This window comes from Panthera tigris, chromosome D1 (genome assembly GCF_018350195.1).
Source record: "Panthera tigris isolate Pti1 chromosome D1, P.tigris_Pti1_mat1.1, whole genome shotgun sequence".
Classification (NCBI taxonomy): domain Eukaryota; kingdom Metazoa; phylum Chordata; class Mammalia; order Carnivora; family Felidae; genus Panthera; species Panthera tigris.
Genome location: NC_056669.1, coordinates 109,887,022 through 109,905,925, shown reverse-complemented (window position 1 = coordinate 109,905,925; position 18,904 = coordinate 109,887,022). Strand labels below are relative to the sequence as shown.

At 59.0% G+C, this 18,904-nt stretch overlaps 1 protein-coding gene across 1 annotated transcript in view; it reads right to left on the bottom strand.

Annotated features, from left to right (window-relative positions):
* LRP5 (LDL receptor related protein 5) overlaps positions 1-18,904 on the bottom strand; it is a 102,200-nt gene that overhangs the window by 48,244 nt on the left and 35,052 nt on the right. Inside the window, exons 3-5 of the mRNA XM_042957788.1 lie at positions 17,747-17,944; positions 12,819-13,015; positions 11,591-11,722 (exon numbers count right to left, since the gene is read on the bottom strand). Of these exons, the coding sequence (XP_042813722.1) occupies positions 11,591-11,722; positions 12,819-13,015; positions 17,747-17,944 (527 nt within the window). The remainder of the gene's footprint in view (positions 1-11,590; positions 11,723-12,818; positions 13,016-17,746; positions 17,945-18,904) is intronic.

Genomic DNA, 18,904 nt, shown 5'->3' with positions numbered 1-18,904 from the left:
CGGCTCTGAGCCCATGACAGTCTGCAAGGAAGCCTCGCGCAAACAGCACACTGTGCGTGCAGCGGGAGTCCAGCCACAGGACAAACAAAGCCTCCCTGGAACAAAAGCCTGGCAGGAAACACACGCAAATGTCCGCAGCGGTTATCTCTGGACCCTTCCCGGTCTTCCTTCTAGTCTCCAGCAGGGGCCTGCACACGTTTCTACAAAGGACCAGACGTAACTGCTCGAGGCTCTGTGGGCCACGACCGTCTCTGTCACAGCCACCCAGCTCTGCCGTTGTAAATAAAGGTGTGCGAGTAAAACTTCACACGTGGACACCGAACCTTGAATTTCCTGTCATTTTGCCGCATCACGAAACGTTCTTCTTGTGATGTTCTTTTCCACCACGTAAAAAACGTCCAAACCACCCTTTGTTCAAAGGCTACACAACACAGGCAGCGAGCCATCCGGCCCACCGGCCGAGCGAGGTTCGCTGACCCACGCATGAGAAGGACGCGTGCCTTTTACAGCATTAGACGGCGCGTCCTAACAACAACGGCAGAAACCGCGTAAGGAGGGAGAGCGGATACACAGGGCCTCTCGACCCTCCACTCGATTTTCCTGTAAACCTAAAACTGCCATACGAGATAAAGTCTATTTGTCTTGTAAGTAAACTGAAAGGCAGGCATAGAAGTCCCTAAGAAAACCACCCAGACCCCAGCAACAAACAGGTGAAGGCAAATGAACAGTCAACAAACACGACAAACGGGTTCACTTGGAGGGGCTAGAGGCGGAAACGGCCACAGCGGCCCCCCACCGCCTCCCAGAGGACTGCGCCCGGCACACGCTTCCCGGACGGCAGTGTGGCTCAGGGACCCTCTGACCCCACAACTTCCCCTCTGAGGACCCAGTCCAAAGCAGCCGCTGCAAACGCAGGCAGATCCCTGCTCGCGGAGGGTCACCGAGGCCTCGCGGTCACGGCAAACCCAAACCTGCGGACAATCTAAACGTCCCTCCGCGCGAGAACATCAAATACACGAAGGGCCACAGCGCAGTCAGGCGCTAAACGGCGGGCTCTGAAGAAGGGACCCCAGAGGCGTGGAAGGGGTCAGCCCCGACGCGGCCCGCACGCGATGCACACATCACGCAAACCCAGATCTGAACGCGCGTGGAGAGCAGGCGAGCAGGAAACAGCGAAAACGCTGGCAGCAATCTCTGGGCGGCGAAGATACGGGTTTTTATTTTCTCCGTTATTTTGCGTAACGGCTTCCTTTCTACAGTGAACACGAATGTTACTTTTTAACCAGAAAAAACCCAAGACTTTAAAATGTGGTGGGGGTGGGGGTAGGGGTGGGGGAGCGTACTTAGAGGCCTCGTGGTTGCCCTGGGGAGGGGCCTGGGCCCTGAGACAAGGTTTTCTCACTGGACAATCGGGGGATGGGGGCGGGGGGGAATGAAACCGCCATGCGGGGGTGACTTATTTGGCCCTCCAGGATCTGAGCCGAGTGGGAGGGAAGGACAGGAGAAGGGATGGGGCAAGAGGGCCTGTAGCCCCTGACAGCACAGCAGGAGGAGATTGGCAGGTCGCCCAGTGCGACTTGGGAGGGTTCTCACAGTTAATCCCCTCTGCACCCCGACACGGGAAAGGATTTTTCACGATGAGCAAAACAACACATCCCAGGATGCGGAGGGCCCCCAAGCCCTGCGCCCCCCACCTGGCCTTCCCAGCAGGCAGAGTGGACATCACGGACTGTCCCCACAGAACCCGCATCTCCAAGAAAGGACAGGCCCCTCCCTGCCCAGAGGTTCGCACCACCCCAGGGCGGCTCTTTCCACCCGCATCGTTTCATGCCGGACTCGGGAAGCGGCGTGCCCACCTCCCTTCAGCCCCAGCTCCCCTCGCTGGCCCCCCACCCCCCACCCCTGGCTTCGCGTGGGCTCAGGAGCGGGCCTGGAACCACACGGGCAGCACCGGGTCCCAGCACGGGCTGCCACCCATGCCACAGGCTCTAAGGCCACAAACGGCTTCACAGCTGGTAGGCAGCTGACTTATTTTTGTTTTTTAGCAATTGATTAAGTTTCTCTGCTGCCCCCTGGGGCAAGCTGTTGGACGAGTGCTGAGACCACAGCCGGGAGCCCTGGCCCAGGAGACCGTGCCGAGTGACCACAGGGGAAGTGGCCGGGCCAGGCACTGGCTCCGAGGGAAACCTGAGGCCCAGCAGCTGTCGGCCGCGTGGCCGCCCGGGAGCCTATGGGAGGTTGCAGTCCCCTAAGAGTGGCCGGGCAGGTGCCTCAGTCTGCACAGCTCTAAAATGGGGGAGTCACTCCTCTGCCCGGGAACCTGGGGCGGCCAGAGCAGCAAGGTCGGTGCCAGCCTCAAGACTTCTGTGCAGCCAGCCCCTTCCTCTCCTATCCCTGGGTTTTCAGCCCCTCACGTGGTCCTCTGCCGCTTGCCTTTCCCCTGCCCCTCAGAGGCTGCCACAGCCCAACGGTCACACCCAGCGTGGACCCTCAGCCACACTTCCTTACTGAGTGACCGTGGGTAAGCGACTTGACCTCTGTCTACACACAGGTAAGAGTCAGGAGTGGATACGGCTTCCCAGCAAAGCTGAGAGGTCCCATGACAAGGTCAGGGAGCCTCTGAGCCCAAGGCCACAGCCCCAGCAGCCCCAGCAGCCCACAGCCCCAGGGGCATTGAGCACATCCCCGGGGACCTGCCTTGGGCCATGCTCTCTTTGAGCCAGCAGCAGAGACGTGGCCCGAGGGTTCGAGTCCCAGGCCAGAGGGCAGAGAGACAGAACAAAGTGTGGTTGGTTGGGCAAATTAAAGGTGGGCTACCCGGTGGGTCGCTGGAAACACAGGACTGCGGTCAGAGGCTATGAAGCAGTCGGTGACACACGATGGAGAAGGCTGGGTCCCACTCTTTGGGCACACGGCTCAGCTCTTCTAAAAAAAACACACAGAGTGCCTTCCTGAGCCCAGGCATACAGCAGGGGCTCCATAAGCACCTGAAGCAATCCTTCTTCCTCCTGTAAAATCCGATTCCGCGGCTCCCAGAGGTGGTGGCGGCCGCACCTCTGGAGCTGCGGCCACGGCTCCTGAGCCACGGCACGTGGCAGGTGCTTGGGCTCAAATCCCGCCTCTGTCCCTTCTTCTGTGGCCGTGAGCTAGCTCTGATGGACCAAACTCCTTTTAATTTTTTTTTTTAATGTTTCTTTACTTTTGAGAGAGAGAGAGAGAGAGAGAGAGAGAGAGAGAGAGAGAGAGACACAGGATCCCAAGCGTGACCACCCAAACTTCTGAAGCAGGCTGCCCACAGACCCTCCCTCACCCGGCTCCCGTAGGGCACAGAAGAGTAGATCACGCAGAAGTGTGGGTGCCTGGCACCCCCCAAGGCGCACTGTTACTGCTATGGCCCGCCCTGCCCTGGCAGCACAGGCAGGATGCACGGGATGGGGTGACCCATGAGAAAGTGCTGCTGCTTTCGCTCAAAGGTGGTTGGGCTCCAGCCGTTCGCATGGTTCGTGCACCGCACCTTACAGTTTGTAAGGCCCTGCAGGAGACACGACCCCATTTGATACGCCCAGGTCAACGAGACACGGAGAGCCCGCATTCCGTCAGGTCACAGCCACATCGTGCAGGGTCAAGGCCGGACTCAGACGCCCCAGTCCCCGCCACACCACGTCCCCCCAGAGGGGACAGAGGGAGGCCCTTCTTGGCGCAGTCCTCAGTGCCCGGCTCTAGCAGGACCCAAACACCTCAGCTCTTGCCACGGTAGATGCTCCTGAAGATACCTAATCGATCCCAGCGTTCGTCCAGGGGCTGATGGTGGCCCCCTGGGAAGCCAGGATCCCTCCCAGCTTCCCTCCCTCGAAGTGGGTGTGGGAGCACATCACAGCACTTCTCCCAGGGGGGCTGGGGCTGTCTGAATGGAGACCAGAGGGACTGTCAGGTGAGGAGCCCCAGACAACAGGTGCTCGAGACAACAGGCATAGCACCGGCAAAGGCAGATAGGCAGGTGCTCAGACGGTGGGCTGGAAGGGACCGAACTGTCCATTTCAGTTGGAACAGGAGGCAAAGGGTGAGAAAGAGCCTCCTGGCCTCTGTCTGCTGATAAGCCAGAGGCCCCGGCGTCCGCCCGGCACATGCAGGCCATCAGGTCACTGCCTGCGGGACACTTGCGGTTGGGGAAGGTTGAGGCACTAGGACACGGTCATTAGAAGCAAGACGGAGGGCGTGCAGCCATCACCAAAGCCAGAGGGGGCCCGAGGGGTGCCCGGCGGGTGGGGCGGGGACAGGGAAGGCCTTTCTCTGGCAGCCCGGGGGTTCCACCAGGGCTCGGACGTGCAAACCCAGAACCTGACTCAACAGACTGAGCTCTGGGGCCGGGCTGAAGCTGGACTCAGGTGGTATCAGCAAGGGGACACTGGACAGGCTGGGGTGAGGGTGGTGGGGAGGGCGGGACCAGGGGCTGATCTGGGGCCGGGCCGGAGCCGGACTCAGGCTGCACCAGCAAGGGAGACATCAGACAGGAGGCAGGGGGACAGGGCCAGTGCTGGGAGTGACGGCAATCCAGCCCTCCGTCGGTGGACCCAGGGCATCCGCGGAGCTAACCACACCCAGGAGGCGCCATTTGGTCTCATCCCCCAGCCCAGGATGACCGTTTTCTCTTTCCAAGAATACGGCATGCTCCCCTCTTCTCTTTTACTCGATGTAGAAGTAAGACCACATGGTGTGTGGTTCCATTTCTAGGACGTTCCCAAACAGGCAACACTAATCCGTGGTTGCCCCTGCGGCATGTGGGGGGTGGGGGGCGCTGCAAAGGGCACCAGGGAATCTCCCGGGTGCTGGAAACCTTCCGGATCCGGACCGGGGGGTGGTGGTTGGGCAGATATACACAACTGCCAAATCGAAATCAGAATGTACGCTTGGAATCTGTGCATTTCACCGTCGGCAAGTGATACCTTCGTTTCCAAAGAAAATGCAAAAAAAAAAAAAAAAAGTTAGTGCTTGGACTTGTCACACCATTTCCTGGGACTGTGCAATCTGATTTTCTTGCTATTAAAAATTCACGGTCCATGGCTGAGAACAGCAGCTGCCTTCTGTTTGCAGAGCCAACGCCAATCACAGCCCGGCCGGCGTCAGCCTCAGCCACAAGGGCCTCCTTTCTTTTCCCTTTGACCTACTTCCCCGATAAGTGACAAGACAGCCAGACTGGGAACAAACGCGCCCCTTATTCCTCGGCCCTGAGCCTCGGCTAATCCACCCAGGGAGACGGATGGATGTGAGGGGCTTTGAGACCTCGCCCCAGTTGTCAGTCTGCCCGTCGGACCCGACAGTGACGCCTCTGTTCCTCCCCGCCCCCCGCCACCTTGGCCCACCACATCCCCTCGTCCTTTTGTTCCGAGTCCCTGCGAACATCTGTTAAAACTACTTCTTGGCGAGGTGCAGCGGGCGGCCCCGTAAATCATGCAGCCCGAGCCGCCCGCCCGCCCCGACACGCAGTCACGGCCTCCTCTGGAAAGGCCACGGAGGGAGCACGGGACGATGCTCAGGGCCAGGCTGGCCACCGCGGGGCAGCGAAGCCGCGTGCCCCGGCCACGGCCCCGGTAAGTCACCTGCCCCAGTCGTCCGGGCCTCGAGCGGGGACGCGCACCGCCCAGAAGCCCCCGGTGATGAGGAATGTGCGGGGACGCCACTGCAGCCAGGAGAGCAGCAGGCTCCCTCGGACGGTGGTGGCAACTCCCAAATAAGGCCCCGCTACTGCTGTTTTTAGCCCATCCCACATAATTGGAAAAACATGGGGAAAACCAAAGCCAGCTGGGCGCCTCCATCGGCCAGGCTGCTGGGGAGGGGTGCGTGGGATCGCAGCCTGGCCCAGGGATCCTGTCCCCAACCCCGGCCCCCCCCCCCAACGCTGGCTGGCGGGACAAGAGTCACTCAGGCCCCAGGGTCTCACCAAGCCGCTGGCAGAGCTGGAGCCCAAGGGGGCGCTGCTTGCTATGACATCCTTCCTGGTCTCAGAACCTATAGGACCCCCACTGGGGCCAAACTTCAGGAGGACCCAGAGGGCCATGGGACACAAGACACTCCTGACCCAGAGGAAGGGAGTCCTGAGCCTCCCGTCCGGTCTGGATGGACCCACACAGGCACCGTGGGGGGAACAGCCTCTCATCTGACCCCCCCCCCCCAGTCATGCTGCTCTCCCCATTTCACAGGGAGAGAGCCCGCAGCTGGGAAATGGCCAGCCCCGCCCCATGCCTCCAGGGGACAGCTTGCAGGCCCTGGGCCGGCACCCCCTCCCCCACGCCCTGGGGCCAGCCCCCTCTTTGGGGAAGGCACCGACTCCCAGCACTGGGCTGGCTTTCATTTGCTCAAAATCAGAGAAACACAGGACTCTTGCACAGCACAAACGTTTCTTCAGATTCAAGTCCACGGCAAGACAACCAGCTGCCCAGACTGAAAGTCCCAGGAATCTGAGGCCAGGGCTTCAGGTCTTGAGATGTTTCCGGCCGTGCAGACTTTCTCCAACTGCTGCTCATCAGCCTGCCTTGGGCGCATGTCAAGTACAGACTCAGCCCTCCGCCTCCCACACCCGTCCCTTGTCCTGGAGACTCCGATGTGCTAGGGCCGGGGAACCTGGATGTGACATGAGGGTCCGAGTAATTCTGACACATCCAGGCCCCCGCCTCAAACCCCAGTCCCACCCGGCCCGGTGCTGGCCTCGATCCCTGGACAGGGCAGCCGCATGCCCCGTGCCCATCTCTCACTGGCTGTGCGAGGAGGGCTCCCCGCCCGCCTACGTCCCCTCCTACCTCCTCTTAGCACCAGCCGGCCTCATCATCTACTTCTGATTCCAGACGTCCAGGAAAGAATTGCTCGTCTGGCACCAGACTGCCCACATGCCTGCCTGCCTGGCTCCAAGTTCAAGTTCAAGCACAGCTCATATTTGTTGGGCAGTCAGGCCCTCCTCCCAACAACACCCCCCCCCCCAAAATCAGGTGCTATTATCATCTGTTTTTACAGGTGAGGAAACTGAAAGCACAGAGAGGCTGAGTCATTTTCCCAAGATCACACAGCCGGGACACGAGTGAAGGTATCCTAAAAGGATAACTGGGCATAGAAAGCCATCCCATAGTTGGAAACTGCTCTGAGACTGGGCCCCCCTGAGACTGAATTTCCTCACCACCCCAAAAGTCCTGGCAGACTCTCAACTACAGACCAAAGGCACAGCCCTCAGCTGTGGCCTCAGTATTCACCCCCTGGGATGCTGGACCTCGCGGAGTCCGGGGCCAAGAGGAGATCCACAAGTGGCCCCGGGGCCTCCTTTGCCAGCCCCTGAATCGCATCCTCCCACTGGTCACCCCGGCCTCGGAAGCCTCCGCGGGTGCTGCTCAGATCCAGCCAGGAAGGTGCCCTGCACCGGGTTTGCGCCCGCCGGGACCTCTGGGCTCCACCGTCAGTGGTGACATTCTGCAGGGTTTAGCGTTTCGCTGTCTCCACGTTACCCTCGTGTTTCCAGCGACCATCTCCAGGCCGTTTTCACAACCAGTACCCTGCACATCATCAGCAGTCAAAATCCACATTCCATGTGTAGTTCATGCCCCCCCAGGAGGCAAAACTACATGCACCAGGGGGCGTGGGCAGCCTGGAAGGCCTCGCGAGAAAAGGAAAACAGCCACGGTACTCAGGTGACAGGATCACAGGCTTCTAATCACACGGTTTCCTTTAACGTCATGTTCTGTGGCAGGGAGCAACACCTGGAGGGCAGGTCTGCACCCCGAAACCCAGCTTGCCAGCGGAGGGGGCGCGTTCTAAATCTGAAGCCCTCGTGATCCTCGCTCACGGCCCCGTCTCGGACTCCCTGTGTCTGTCGCCCGAGCACAAGGAACGCCCCTCAACGACAGAACCCGTTCCTCACGCATGCCCGGATCCCTCTGGATTGAGAAACACGGACAGATACCCTCCACCTTCCCACCCCAAGTTTCCAGAAGGCCATCTTGGTGGCAAACCCTTGAAATGTTCTGAGAAGCTCCTGGAGGTCTTCTCGACTGAAACTAAAATGTTTAGGAAACTCTGTTTGCAGGTTCCCACCGCCAACGGCTTTCCACTTCCGCTTCGAGTGGGTCCAGGGTGGGGGGCTGCAGAAGGCCCCGTGCAGCCCCCAGAACCGGCCAGTCTGCGAGCGAGAAGCACGTGGGGTGGGAACCACGCTTATAAAAAGGCGGAACCCGAGGGTCACGTCCTCGTGCAAAAGCCAGACTCCCAGCCCATGCTGTCCGTGTCGTCTGTGAGCCTCCCTGACCTGTGACGTCCCCGACGGGGCAGCCGGAGCCAAAGGAAAGGTGCAGCCTCTGCGTAAGAGTGGCCCCGGGCTGCCCTGTGCAGACGCCCCCAGCCACCCGCACCGGCTCCTCCGAATGACGACAAAAGCGTTTCTCGTCCCCACGCTTGGCATCCTCCCACTGAGTCATTTGTGAAAGTGTCTTTCACGGCTGGGAGGCAGAAACAGTTCTTACAAGACCAGGGAAGGTGACCCCGAGCAACTGAATCCATCCCGGGAGGCGGGGGGTGCGGGTAACCTGCAAGCCGGCCACTCTTCCTGAAGGAGGCCAGGAGACGTGGCTCAGCCCCCTGCCACACGACTTCCAACCGGGACAGCCCTTGCTGCTAATCCTCCGGATCCACCCCACGGGAGTTCGTGGGAGCTTCCAGGTCCCCCCACCCTTGTGCAGCCTCCTCCAGGAAGCCCTCTTACCCCAGGGCATCTCCCCTCTTCTGCCCCCTGCCCCCTGCCCCCCGCAGATGTTTGCAAAAAGAACCGAAATGCCCTCAAAGGGCTTGACCCCAGGCAGTGGTCCCAGAGCTCAGACAGGGGCTCCGGCTACTGGAATGCTGAGAACCAGAAAGTCCCCGTTCCTCTGCCTGGAAAAGCAATCAGCCCTCCCCCAGGGGTGGGAGGGCCCTGGGACGATGGAGGCGAACCTAGGCTTCCAGAGGCCCTGCCCTTCTCCCTCTGGCCCAGCGTGATGATGGACGTGACTGCCATATACTGTGTGCTCGCGACGTACCAGGGGCCCAGCACAGCACCTATTGATACAACACTGTCCTCCCCAGCTTCCCCGGCTAAGGGGTGGTCTGTGACCGCTCCCGCATCTCACAGATGAAGAAGAGAAGCAGAGTGACAAGTCCCCAGGCGCTGTCCGCCCCCGATGACCAATACCCTTTGTGCCCCCCGGGGGAGCTTGGGCAAGTTCTTCGTGGAACTGTAGGCTTCCCCAGCTGTGCACCGGCACCGGGCCAGGACTCTGACATTGTGACCCCAGACTCCAGTCCTGGAACTCTGACGCGTGGACCTCCTGCCTCACGGGGCCCCTGCGTCAGCTCCCCACCGGGGTGCACGCTGTTGCATGATGTACCTTTTGGAGGGTTGTGTCCACCCTCCTCCCCTCCCCCCCCGCCCGCTTTCCCGCTCCTTCCCCAAAGGTCCACACGCAACCCGGCTCCAGGCTGGGCAGAGATGCGGGCAGAGACGGCAGCCACGCCTGTCCTTCTCCCAGAACAGATGGTCCCCTCCCCATTCAGCACAGCGCTTGGACGGGGATCACCAAGCAACAGCACCAGATTCAGATCGCCCTAACCCCGGGGCCAGGCCCCAGGCTGGCTCTCTCACGGCGGCACGACTCGAAAACAGCAAAGACACAAAAAAACGGAAATGCCCCACCGGGGGGAAGATGGTTCACCGGACAAGTATTTTTCAGGCGCTACAACTCATGTTACAGAAGCACATGCCCCTCTCCTCTAACTGCCGATGCCCCTGCAACAGCGTCAGGGGGAATGCAGACACTGGTGGCAGAACGGCAGAGAAAGATACACGGAGACACTGGTGGCAGAACGGCAGAGAAAGATACACGGACACACGAGGCGTCTCCAGGTTTCCCTTGAGCTTCTCTACACACAAAGCAGGACGGGCTACGTAACGCGCAGGGCCGCTGCAGGCTGAACACAGGGAGCCCCTGCCCCAGAATTATCCAGCATTTCAAGTCAGCGACAATGGCATTAAACCAAGCACGGGGCTCTTTGGAAGCCGGGGCTCTGTGTGACCGCCCAGATCAAATGCCTGCGAAGTCAGTCCCGACGTCACCCAGCTCTTGCCTCAGGGCTGCCGCACATGCTGTTCCTCGCGCCTCTTCCTTGGTCATTCTCAAGTCTCAGCCTGTCCCCTGGGAAGGACCTTCTCTGACCTTCCATCCGGGCCTCCAGCCCACCCCCCCCACCCCCGCCCTCAGTGTGTCATTCTGCGTCTCAGCCCTTCCTTTGTGTCCTGTGTTACTCTGATCCAAATCTGAATTCGCATTCTTCATTCACGTGCCTGCTTGGTTCCTGCCGACCCCTCCACAACTCAGAGGGACATTCCCTGTAGGAAGAGCAGGGGGCTGGAGCGGGGGGCGGGGGGGGGGGGAGGTTCACATTTACCGCTCTGTTCTCTGCACGCAGCACACGCAGGCACGCGGCCGTTCCTTCTGGACACGCGGAACTTGGTAGACTCCCTGTTTGCCAGGATGAACTTTTTGTTTTAAACCTGTGCCCGAAGGAGTGGTAACACTCCCTCGGCTCTGGTCGCAGGTCCCCAGGGAAGCCCCCAGTCTCCCTTTCCTTCCCCCCAAGTGCCACTGGCCCGGGGGCGGCCTGCTTCCTGACGTCTCTCACCGGCCTCTCGCTGGCCACTCCACTGCCACCCAGCTGTGCTGGGCCCGAGACACCCCCAGGGACAGGCTGCACCCTGGACACACCTTATTCCCAGAAAAGCACACTGAACGTGACGGCCAGAAATAAGGAGCCTCGGACGGTGCTCCAGAGGAAGGAGGGGTGACACATCATTAGAAGACGGTCATTGCAGGAGACCCTGAAGCAGCAAGTGCTGCAAATTAAGGGCGGGGGGAGCACCGAGAAACACTTGTGTGGGGGGAGGGAAGTCAACTGAACTTCACGCACCCCCAATTTTCTCCACTGCGCAAGTGTCTGCAACCTGAATTTCCGTGGGGAGGGTGGTTATTAGGGCACGAAGATCCCATGGAAATGGGACGTAAGGATGAAAATGCATCAGAAATTCCCTATCGGTGTGGAAAATGCTTCTGGAAAAAGCAGAAAAGCAGGAGACGAAGCCAGCGGGGAGGCCCGCAGCCCCACACCGGCAGCGCGTGCTTGGGAGAGCCGGGAAGGCAGGAAAGGAGACGCCTGTTGGGCGCAGATCGCGGGGCGTCTCCTGATTCACAGCGTTCCCCTACACGACTGTCCTTTTTTACAACACACACAGTGTCTGCTCGGCAAGTCGTGACAGCGAGCATCTCGGCTACAATCACGGCTTTCTGGCGGCCCACTGCCAGGTCGCCGGACAGACCAGACCTGAGTCCCGAGCCCGGTAACGTGCCCGCCGGGCAGCCGAGCCCAGATCTAACCCTGCAGCCCAGCCGCTGGGCCGCCCGGGTGCCCCCGGCTGCAGAGCTCCGAACACGTGAAACCTTCGCCGAGGGAAGGAGACCGCCAGCCCCACCCCCACGCCCCGCCAGGCCGGCTCCCCCCACCCCAGCCAGCGCCCGCCCCGTCTCACCTGCCTTGCACGTCTTGCCGTTGTCCTGAAGCTGGACGCCAGTGGGGCAGGCGCACGTGTAGAAAGGCTCCCTCGGGGACAGCAGGCACAGGTGAGAGCAGCCGCCATTGTCCTCCGCACACCGCGTGTGGACTGGGGAAGACAGGGCGGGGTGAGAGAAGGTTCCAGAACACAGCCCTCGACCCCACCCACCCACACACGCCACTCCGTGGGGGCACCCTCCCTGCCCCTCTTCCCAGCCTCGGGGCCCCCCGGATGGCACCTCCTCTGGGAAGGCCACCCTCGGCCAGGATCTCAGGACCTGCCCGTGCGGTAGGGACTGGGGGGCTCCCGGAGCAGAGGCCTGTCTTTGCCATGTGCTTGGAGCCCACGGGATCTGCACGAATGCTTGGTGGCCACACCTGGACACTCTAGGTGCTGACAACAACCCTTCTCATTGTCCCAAGCCCACCCGTGACCAAGACGCAACCGAACAAATCCTTCCGGCATTTCACTCTGCCCAGGGCAGGCAGGGGCGCAGTACTGTGACGTGTGGAGTATTAGCCCCCCACCCCCCGCAAACGACTGGAGCAGATTCGCAGGGGGGTCCCCCTCTTCTCCCTAACGCTGCCTCACGCACAGGGGGCTGCCCCCGCTGTGGATGCGGTAAGGACCGTGATGTTCTCACCAGGAGACCATCCTAGGGAGCCCCACCTGCCCTGGGGTGCTGACAGCTGCCACCCTTGCACCCCCACAGTTAAGTTCAAAGCCGGAACCTTCCACAGCACCCCGGTCCCCGAGGGAGGACGCGAGCCCAGGGCCGTGACCTCGCTAGCTGCCCGTCCCAGGAGCCCTGAGCCCGTGGGCGTCAAGCTTTCCGCCATCGAGGACCCCCGCCACCGCCCTATGGAGACCCCAAGCCGGGAGCCTCGACTCACAGCAGATCGATCACCAGTAACTACTTAACTTCTGTCGGGCCCCGACAACAAGCAACCTTGCTCGGGAGGCCCTCTGCCAGCTCTGAAGAGGACGGGGGAGGGGGCGCGGGGCCCCCCTGAAGCAGCCCCCATACCCGCTCTGCAGGGGGCCCTCCCAGTTGCGCCCCGGCCTGGCCCTGCACCCTGCATACACCTCCCTCCCCTCCACCACACCTCTCCCTCTCCTCCACTGCTGTGACGCAGGTGCCCCCAGACTCGGGGCTCCCGCGGAGGGAAGACGCCAGCCGCCCCCCACCCGGCCCCCGACTTACAGTAAGGCTGCCGCTCTGGGCTAAGCACTTGAATATCCATGGGCGAATAGAGAGCTCTAAGGATCTCCTTCCTCTTCTCTCCCGTCTTCTTGTTACAGGCGTGGATGGAGCGCGTCTGCCAGTCCGTCCAGTACAGAGTGTCCCCGGAGAGCGTCAGGGCAAAGGGGTGCGTCAGGCTGCCCTCCACCACCTTCTGCCTGCAGGCGCAGGAGGCACGGGTGGGAGCTGTGAGCAGACTCCCCGCGGTCCTGCACGCGCCCCGCTTGGAAACCCTCCCACGGCCACCGCGGACCCATTCACGTCACACAGGACGGCCGCGGGGCAGTTCCAGCCTCCCGCCACCCTTGACGGTGACACGGCCCCCCAGCCCTTCCCAACTGTTTCTAGAAAAGTGGCTGGTGGCCAAGTGGCCCGCAGGGAAAGAAGAAGCGGCAAGGAGGAAGCCACCGCTGATGACAGCGAGCCGGGGACAACACGCCTGCCTCGCCCTGATGTTTGAACAACTTAGCACAAACTGAGCCAGACGTGCCTGTAACGCCAATAATTTATGTTATCACAGCAAATCGAACTTGATACCAAAACAACGGGGCGCCTGGGTGGCTCAGTTGGTTAAGTGTCCAACTTCGGCTCAGGTTATGGTCTCGCGGTTCATGAGTTCGAGCCCCGTGTCGGGCTCGCTGCTATCAGCGCTGAGCCTGCTTTGGATCCTCTGTCCCACCCCCCTCTCTGCCCCTCCCCCCTGCTCATTCCCTCCCTACCCCCCGCCTCGAAAATAAACATTAAAAAAATTTTAAAAAAGGAAAAAAAAAAACGTCTTTCTTCCATGTATTTATAAAGCCCAGCAAACGAGAACATGTTTTTAATGAGATTGTGGACACCGGTGATAGATTTCTAACTTTACACCTGGTGGCGTGTGTGATTATCTGGTTTCATGACCTTCCCTCGACTATAGGCTCCCTGGTGGCGTGGAGGGCTGCAGGGGGCAGGTCACCACCACAGCCGAGCCCCTGGCACCGCACCTCAGAGGAACATTGACAAGGTTTTACTGAGCAACTGAAAGCCACATGCCCATGACCGTCCCTAATCTGACCCAACGATGCCTCCATTTTGTTTTCTTGATGTTACTCCTTTAATGTTTATTTATTTTTGAGAGAGAGAGAGAGAGAGAGAGAGAGAGAGAGAGAGAGAGACAGGAGCACACACAGGGGAGGGGCAGAGAAAGAGGGAGACAGAGAATCCCAAGCAGGCTCCATGCTGTCAGCACTGAGCCCGACGCGGGGCTCGAACCCACGAACTGCAAGATCGTGACCTGAGCCAAAATCGAGAGTCGAATGCTCAACCGACTGAGCCATCCAGGTGCCCCTGCCCCCCTTGATGTCACTTTTTAAATAGACTTATTGAGGCGACATTCACGTAACACAAAAGTAACCAGTCTGCTAAGTGAACAGTTGAGTGCTACGCAGCACACGTTCACGACGTTACTTACGCAACCACAGCCCCCAGCTACTTCCCTAAATTCCCGCTGCTCCTCTGGAGAACCCCGGGCCCCCTCAGCGGTTCCCCCTCACGTCCCCTCCACGGGGGCCCCCGGCGGCCACCAGTCTGCTTTCTTTTTTTTTTTTTTTTTTAATTTTTTGTTAACATTTATTTTATTTTTGAGACAGAGAGAGACAGAGCACGAATGGGGGAGGGTCAGAGAGAGGGAGACACAGAATCTGAAACAGGCTCCAGACTCTGGGCTGTCAGCACAGAGCCCGACGCGGGGCTTGAACTCACGGACCGCGAGATCATGACCTGAGCCGAAGTCGGCCGCTTAACCGACTGAGCCACCCAGGCGCCCCACCAGTCTGCTTTCTGTCTCCAAGGATTTGCGCAGCCTGGACATTTCACATAAATGAAGTCACGCCACGCGTGGCCTTGTGTGACTCGCTTTGTTTCCCTTAGCGTCAGGTTTGCCCGGTCCCTCCGTGTTGCACACATATGCTAATGTGTCACTGCTCCTCATGTCTGGACGGCATTCCGCGTGTGGATGGGTCACACTCTGTTTGTCTATCCACCTGTGGCCGCACATCTGGGCTGTTGGCACCTTTGGGCTATGGTTCGCACCACTGCTACGGACGTTCGCGTGCACGTCTTCATTCCTGCACCGATTTTCAACGCTCTCGGGGAGATGCCCAGGAGTGGAATCGCGAGATCGTACGGTCACTCGACGTTCGCATTCCGAGGCACCACCAAACTGCCCTTCGTGATGTTGTCATTTTTTAAAGTAACGTTTATTTGTTTTGAGAGAGCGAGCGAGCGCAAGGGTGAGGGAGGGGGAGAGAGAGAGAATCCCAAGCAGGCTCCGGGTGGCGCCCCACATGGGCCTCGATCCCATCACCGTGAGATCGTGACCTGAGCCGAGTCAGGAGTCAGATGCTTAACCGACTGAGCCACCCGGGCGCCCCGTGTCATTTTTTGATCAGAAAAGCCAGAGGTGTCGTTTCTCAGGCTGTCCCTCCTCCCTGCCTCAGCTGAAGGCACCGCAGGAAGCTGGTGCCGGGCCTCGGCTCACCTCACCCACCCTCGCCCCTCCTCTCAGGACGCCCCTCTCCAGGTGGAGTTCCAGCCGTGAGCACCCTACCTCCTGCTGGATCCACGAACTCCCTGAGCACACCAGCCACTACTGAGCGCTTACGGTGTCCAGGCGCCACGCGATGAGCTGACGTGCACCGTGGTATCGGACCCCACGGACACCTCTAGAAAGTACAACCACTACCCCCATTCACATGCGAGGCCCTGAGGCTCTGAGCAGTGAGGCGACCCAGCCGTGGTCGCAGCTGACAGGGGACCACGCAGGTCCGTCTGGCTCCAGCACTTACCCTCTTTACCAGCAGATTATGCTCCTACTGGAACGGCCCTAGACACATTCATACAGAGTGTCAGCCACCTGCAGAGCCGGAAGAATCTGGCAGTGAGGCAGGAGGAGGGCTGAGTAAGCCCCGGAGTCACAGTGCCTGGCTTCTCTCGACTCTGACTAGCTGTGTGGCCTTGGGTGAGTTCACAGACCTCTCTGTGCAACATCACAATAGGGGATTATACCTGCAAACACTTCATAGCGTTGGTGTGAGCAGGTAACGAACTGATAAATATCCTGGCAAACAGCAAGGGCTATGGAAGGGTTAGCCACCATCACCCCGTCACCATGTCACCACCATCATCAGCATCACCATCACCACCACCATCATCACCATCACCAACATCATCATCACCATAACCACCATCATCACCATCAACATCACTACCATCATCACCATTATCATCATCACCAACACCATCATAACCATCACTATCACCACCACCATCACCATTATCACAACCATCACCACCATCATCACCATCATCACCACCGTCATCATCACCATCATCACCACCACCATCACCTCCATCATCATCGCCATCATCAACATCACCACCATCACCACCATCACTATCACCACCACCATCATCACCTCCATCACCACCATTTCATCACCACCATCACTATCACCACCACCATTATCATGGTTTAAATGCCACCACTATCCTTGCTGTCTCCTGTCATAATCCTTCAACCAGGAACCCCAGCCGGCAGCGTTTCCAGCGTCTAACTCTCCCTTCACAACGACCATGATCACTCAGCTCCCCAAGGACCACAGCTCCCCAGGCTGCCACACTCTCCAAGTCTCAAGCCAGGCCCCAGGCCAGTCTGTGATCCCAGAAACAATGGGAGAGAGCGTTCCAAACCAGCTGGGCATGGTCAGCGGAGGTCAGTGGAGAAATGAGGCCTCCTGCCAACAGCCATCAGAGCGAGCCTCTGACCTCAGTCGAGCCTTCAGATGATTGTAGCCCCAGCCAGGAGCTTGACTATAACCTCAGGACACACTCTAAGCCAGAGCCACCCAGCTAAGCCACTCCTGATTCCTGATCCCCCTCCCCACCCCCAAAAAATCCCGTTTGCTGATTTAGGTGGCCCAGTTCGGGGGTATTTTGTTACACAGGAATAGATAACTAATACACGGTCCTGAATAAAATGAGGCAAACCTGCCGATACCCTCAAATCTGCGGGAGCTGTTACCTGCCTGTGTGTGCACAGTCTTCCCTAAGCCACGTGACTGCAGCCCACGGCACCGGCACCCACGTACTCCCCTCCTGGTTCGGGAGCCCCACTGTGCAGGAACAGGGCTCTCCTCCCAGGAGGATCCCCAAGACTCGGCACAGAGCTGGCAGGCAGTCTGGGCGGTAAATAAAGTGCCCTTCACCGTTCCTACATCTGAAGCGTAATGAGGTAGGGGGCCGAAAGCTCTCAAAGCAATTACCTGACACACAAAACATCCTTGATATTTCACTCATTTAACCCATGTTACAGAGAAACGGTTATGCGTAAGGCCCTCTGGTGAGGCCAGGGAATGCGGTGGACACAAAAACCCCAGGATGCATACTTGGGGCGGGGAGGAAGGGGGCACGGCGAACTCTTTACAACCCTGTCGGACCCTGAGGCGGTCAGGGCCACGATCCCTTCTCTGCGATTCTGAAATCCAAAAAACTCTGACCACGGCAAGAGTTTTGCTACCCATTTCGTGGCAAGACCCGCGTGTGGCTGTGGGCTTGGTTATAGCCTTTCAACCCCACTGAGAAGGAGCATCCTGTGTCGTGTTGTGAACATAGTCACGTGGGAGATGGCAGGTGCCCCCCAACCCCGGACCCCCCACGGGTGTGCTGTGTGCTCTGTTACTGCGTGAGGTTCTCAACAGTCTCGAACGCCTCGGGCCCCAGGGTTTCAGAGACGAGACCACGGGTCTGAGTTAAGAAGGGTCACCGGCCAGCGCCCGGCCCGGACCGGCCGAGGCCCTGGCGGTGGCTGGGGGGCCGCGGGGAAGGTGGGGACCCACCACCGGGCGGGCACTCACCGGAAGGAGCCGTCCAGGTTGGCACGGTGGATGAAGCTGAGCTTGGCGTCGGCCCAGTAGAGCTTCTGCTCCTCGAGGTCGATGGTCAGCCCGTTGGGCCAGTAAATGTCCGAGTCCACGATGATCTTCCGCGTGCTCCCATCCATGCCTGCCCGCTCGATTCGAGGTGTCTCTCCCCAGTCTGTCCAGTACATGTACCTGAGGAGGAGGCAAGCACGAGCAGAGAAGGCTAGCACAGACCTGCCTTTTCGGTCTCTGTTTCCTGTCGACGCGGCCGCAGACGCATAAACAGAGGCCAAATTTGTCCTAAAATCTCACCCATTCGACATAACCAGTGCTTAGGGCCTGGGATATTATTGCTTCCAACTTGTTTTCTAGAAAGTTAGTAATAGGTTAATCTTTAAACAGAGTTGGGTAATCAGAACATACTGGGTTCCCAACTCGTTCTTAGACAGCAATATATTCTGGGTATCCTCTCCTTTAACAGAATTCTTCCTTCTTGTCTTTTTTTTTTTCATTTTTATTTCTGAGAGAGAGAGAGAGAGACAGAGTATGAGCAGGGGAGGAACAGAGAGAGGAGAGAGAGAGAGGAGAGAGAGGAGAGAGAGGAGAGAGAGAGAGAGAGAGAGAGAGAGAGAGAGAGAGAGAGAGAGAGAGAGAGAGAGAGAGAGAGAGAGAGAGAGAGAGACACAGAATTTGAAGCAGGCTCCAGGCTCCAAGCTGTCAGCGCAGAGCCCGATGCGGGGCTCGAACTCATGAATTGTGAGATCATGACCTGAGCTGAAGTCAGACGCTTAACTGAGTGAGCCACCCAGGCGTCCCCTCCCCCCCTTATTCTCTTGATGATAGAGTACTGTAAATTATTTACAAGACTCCACATCAGATGTTTGAGTTGTTCCTGATTTTTTGCCACTACAAAAATGCTGTAAATGAACTTTTTTTTTTTAATGTTTTATTTATTTTTGAGAGAGCGCAAGCAGGGGAGGGGCAGAGAGAGAAGGGGACAGAGGATCTGAAGCCAGCTCTGTGCCGACAGCAACAAGCCTGGAAGTCAGACACCCAACCGACTGAGCCACCCAAGGGCCCCTGTAAATGAACTTCTAAAGCCAATTAAAACACGTAAGATGGAATATTATTTAACAGTTTTAAAAAGTTAGC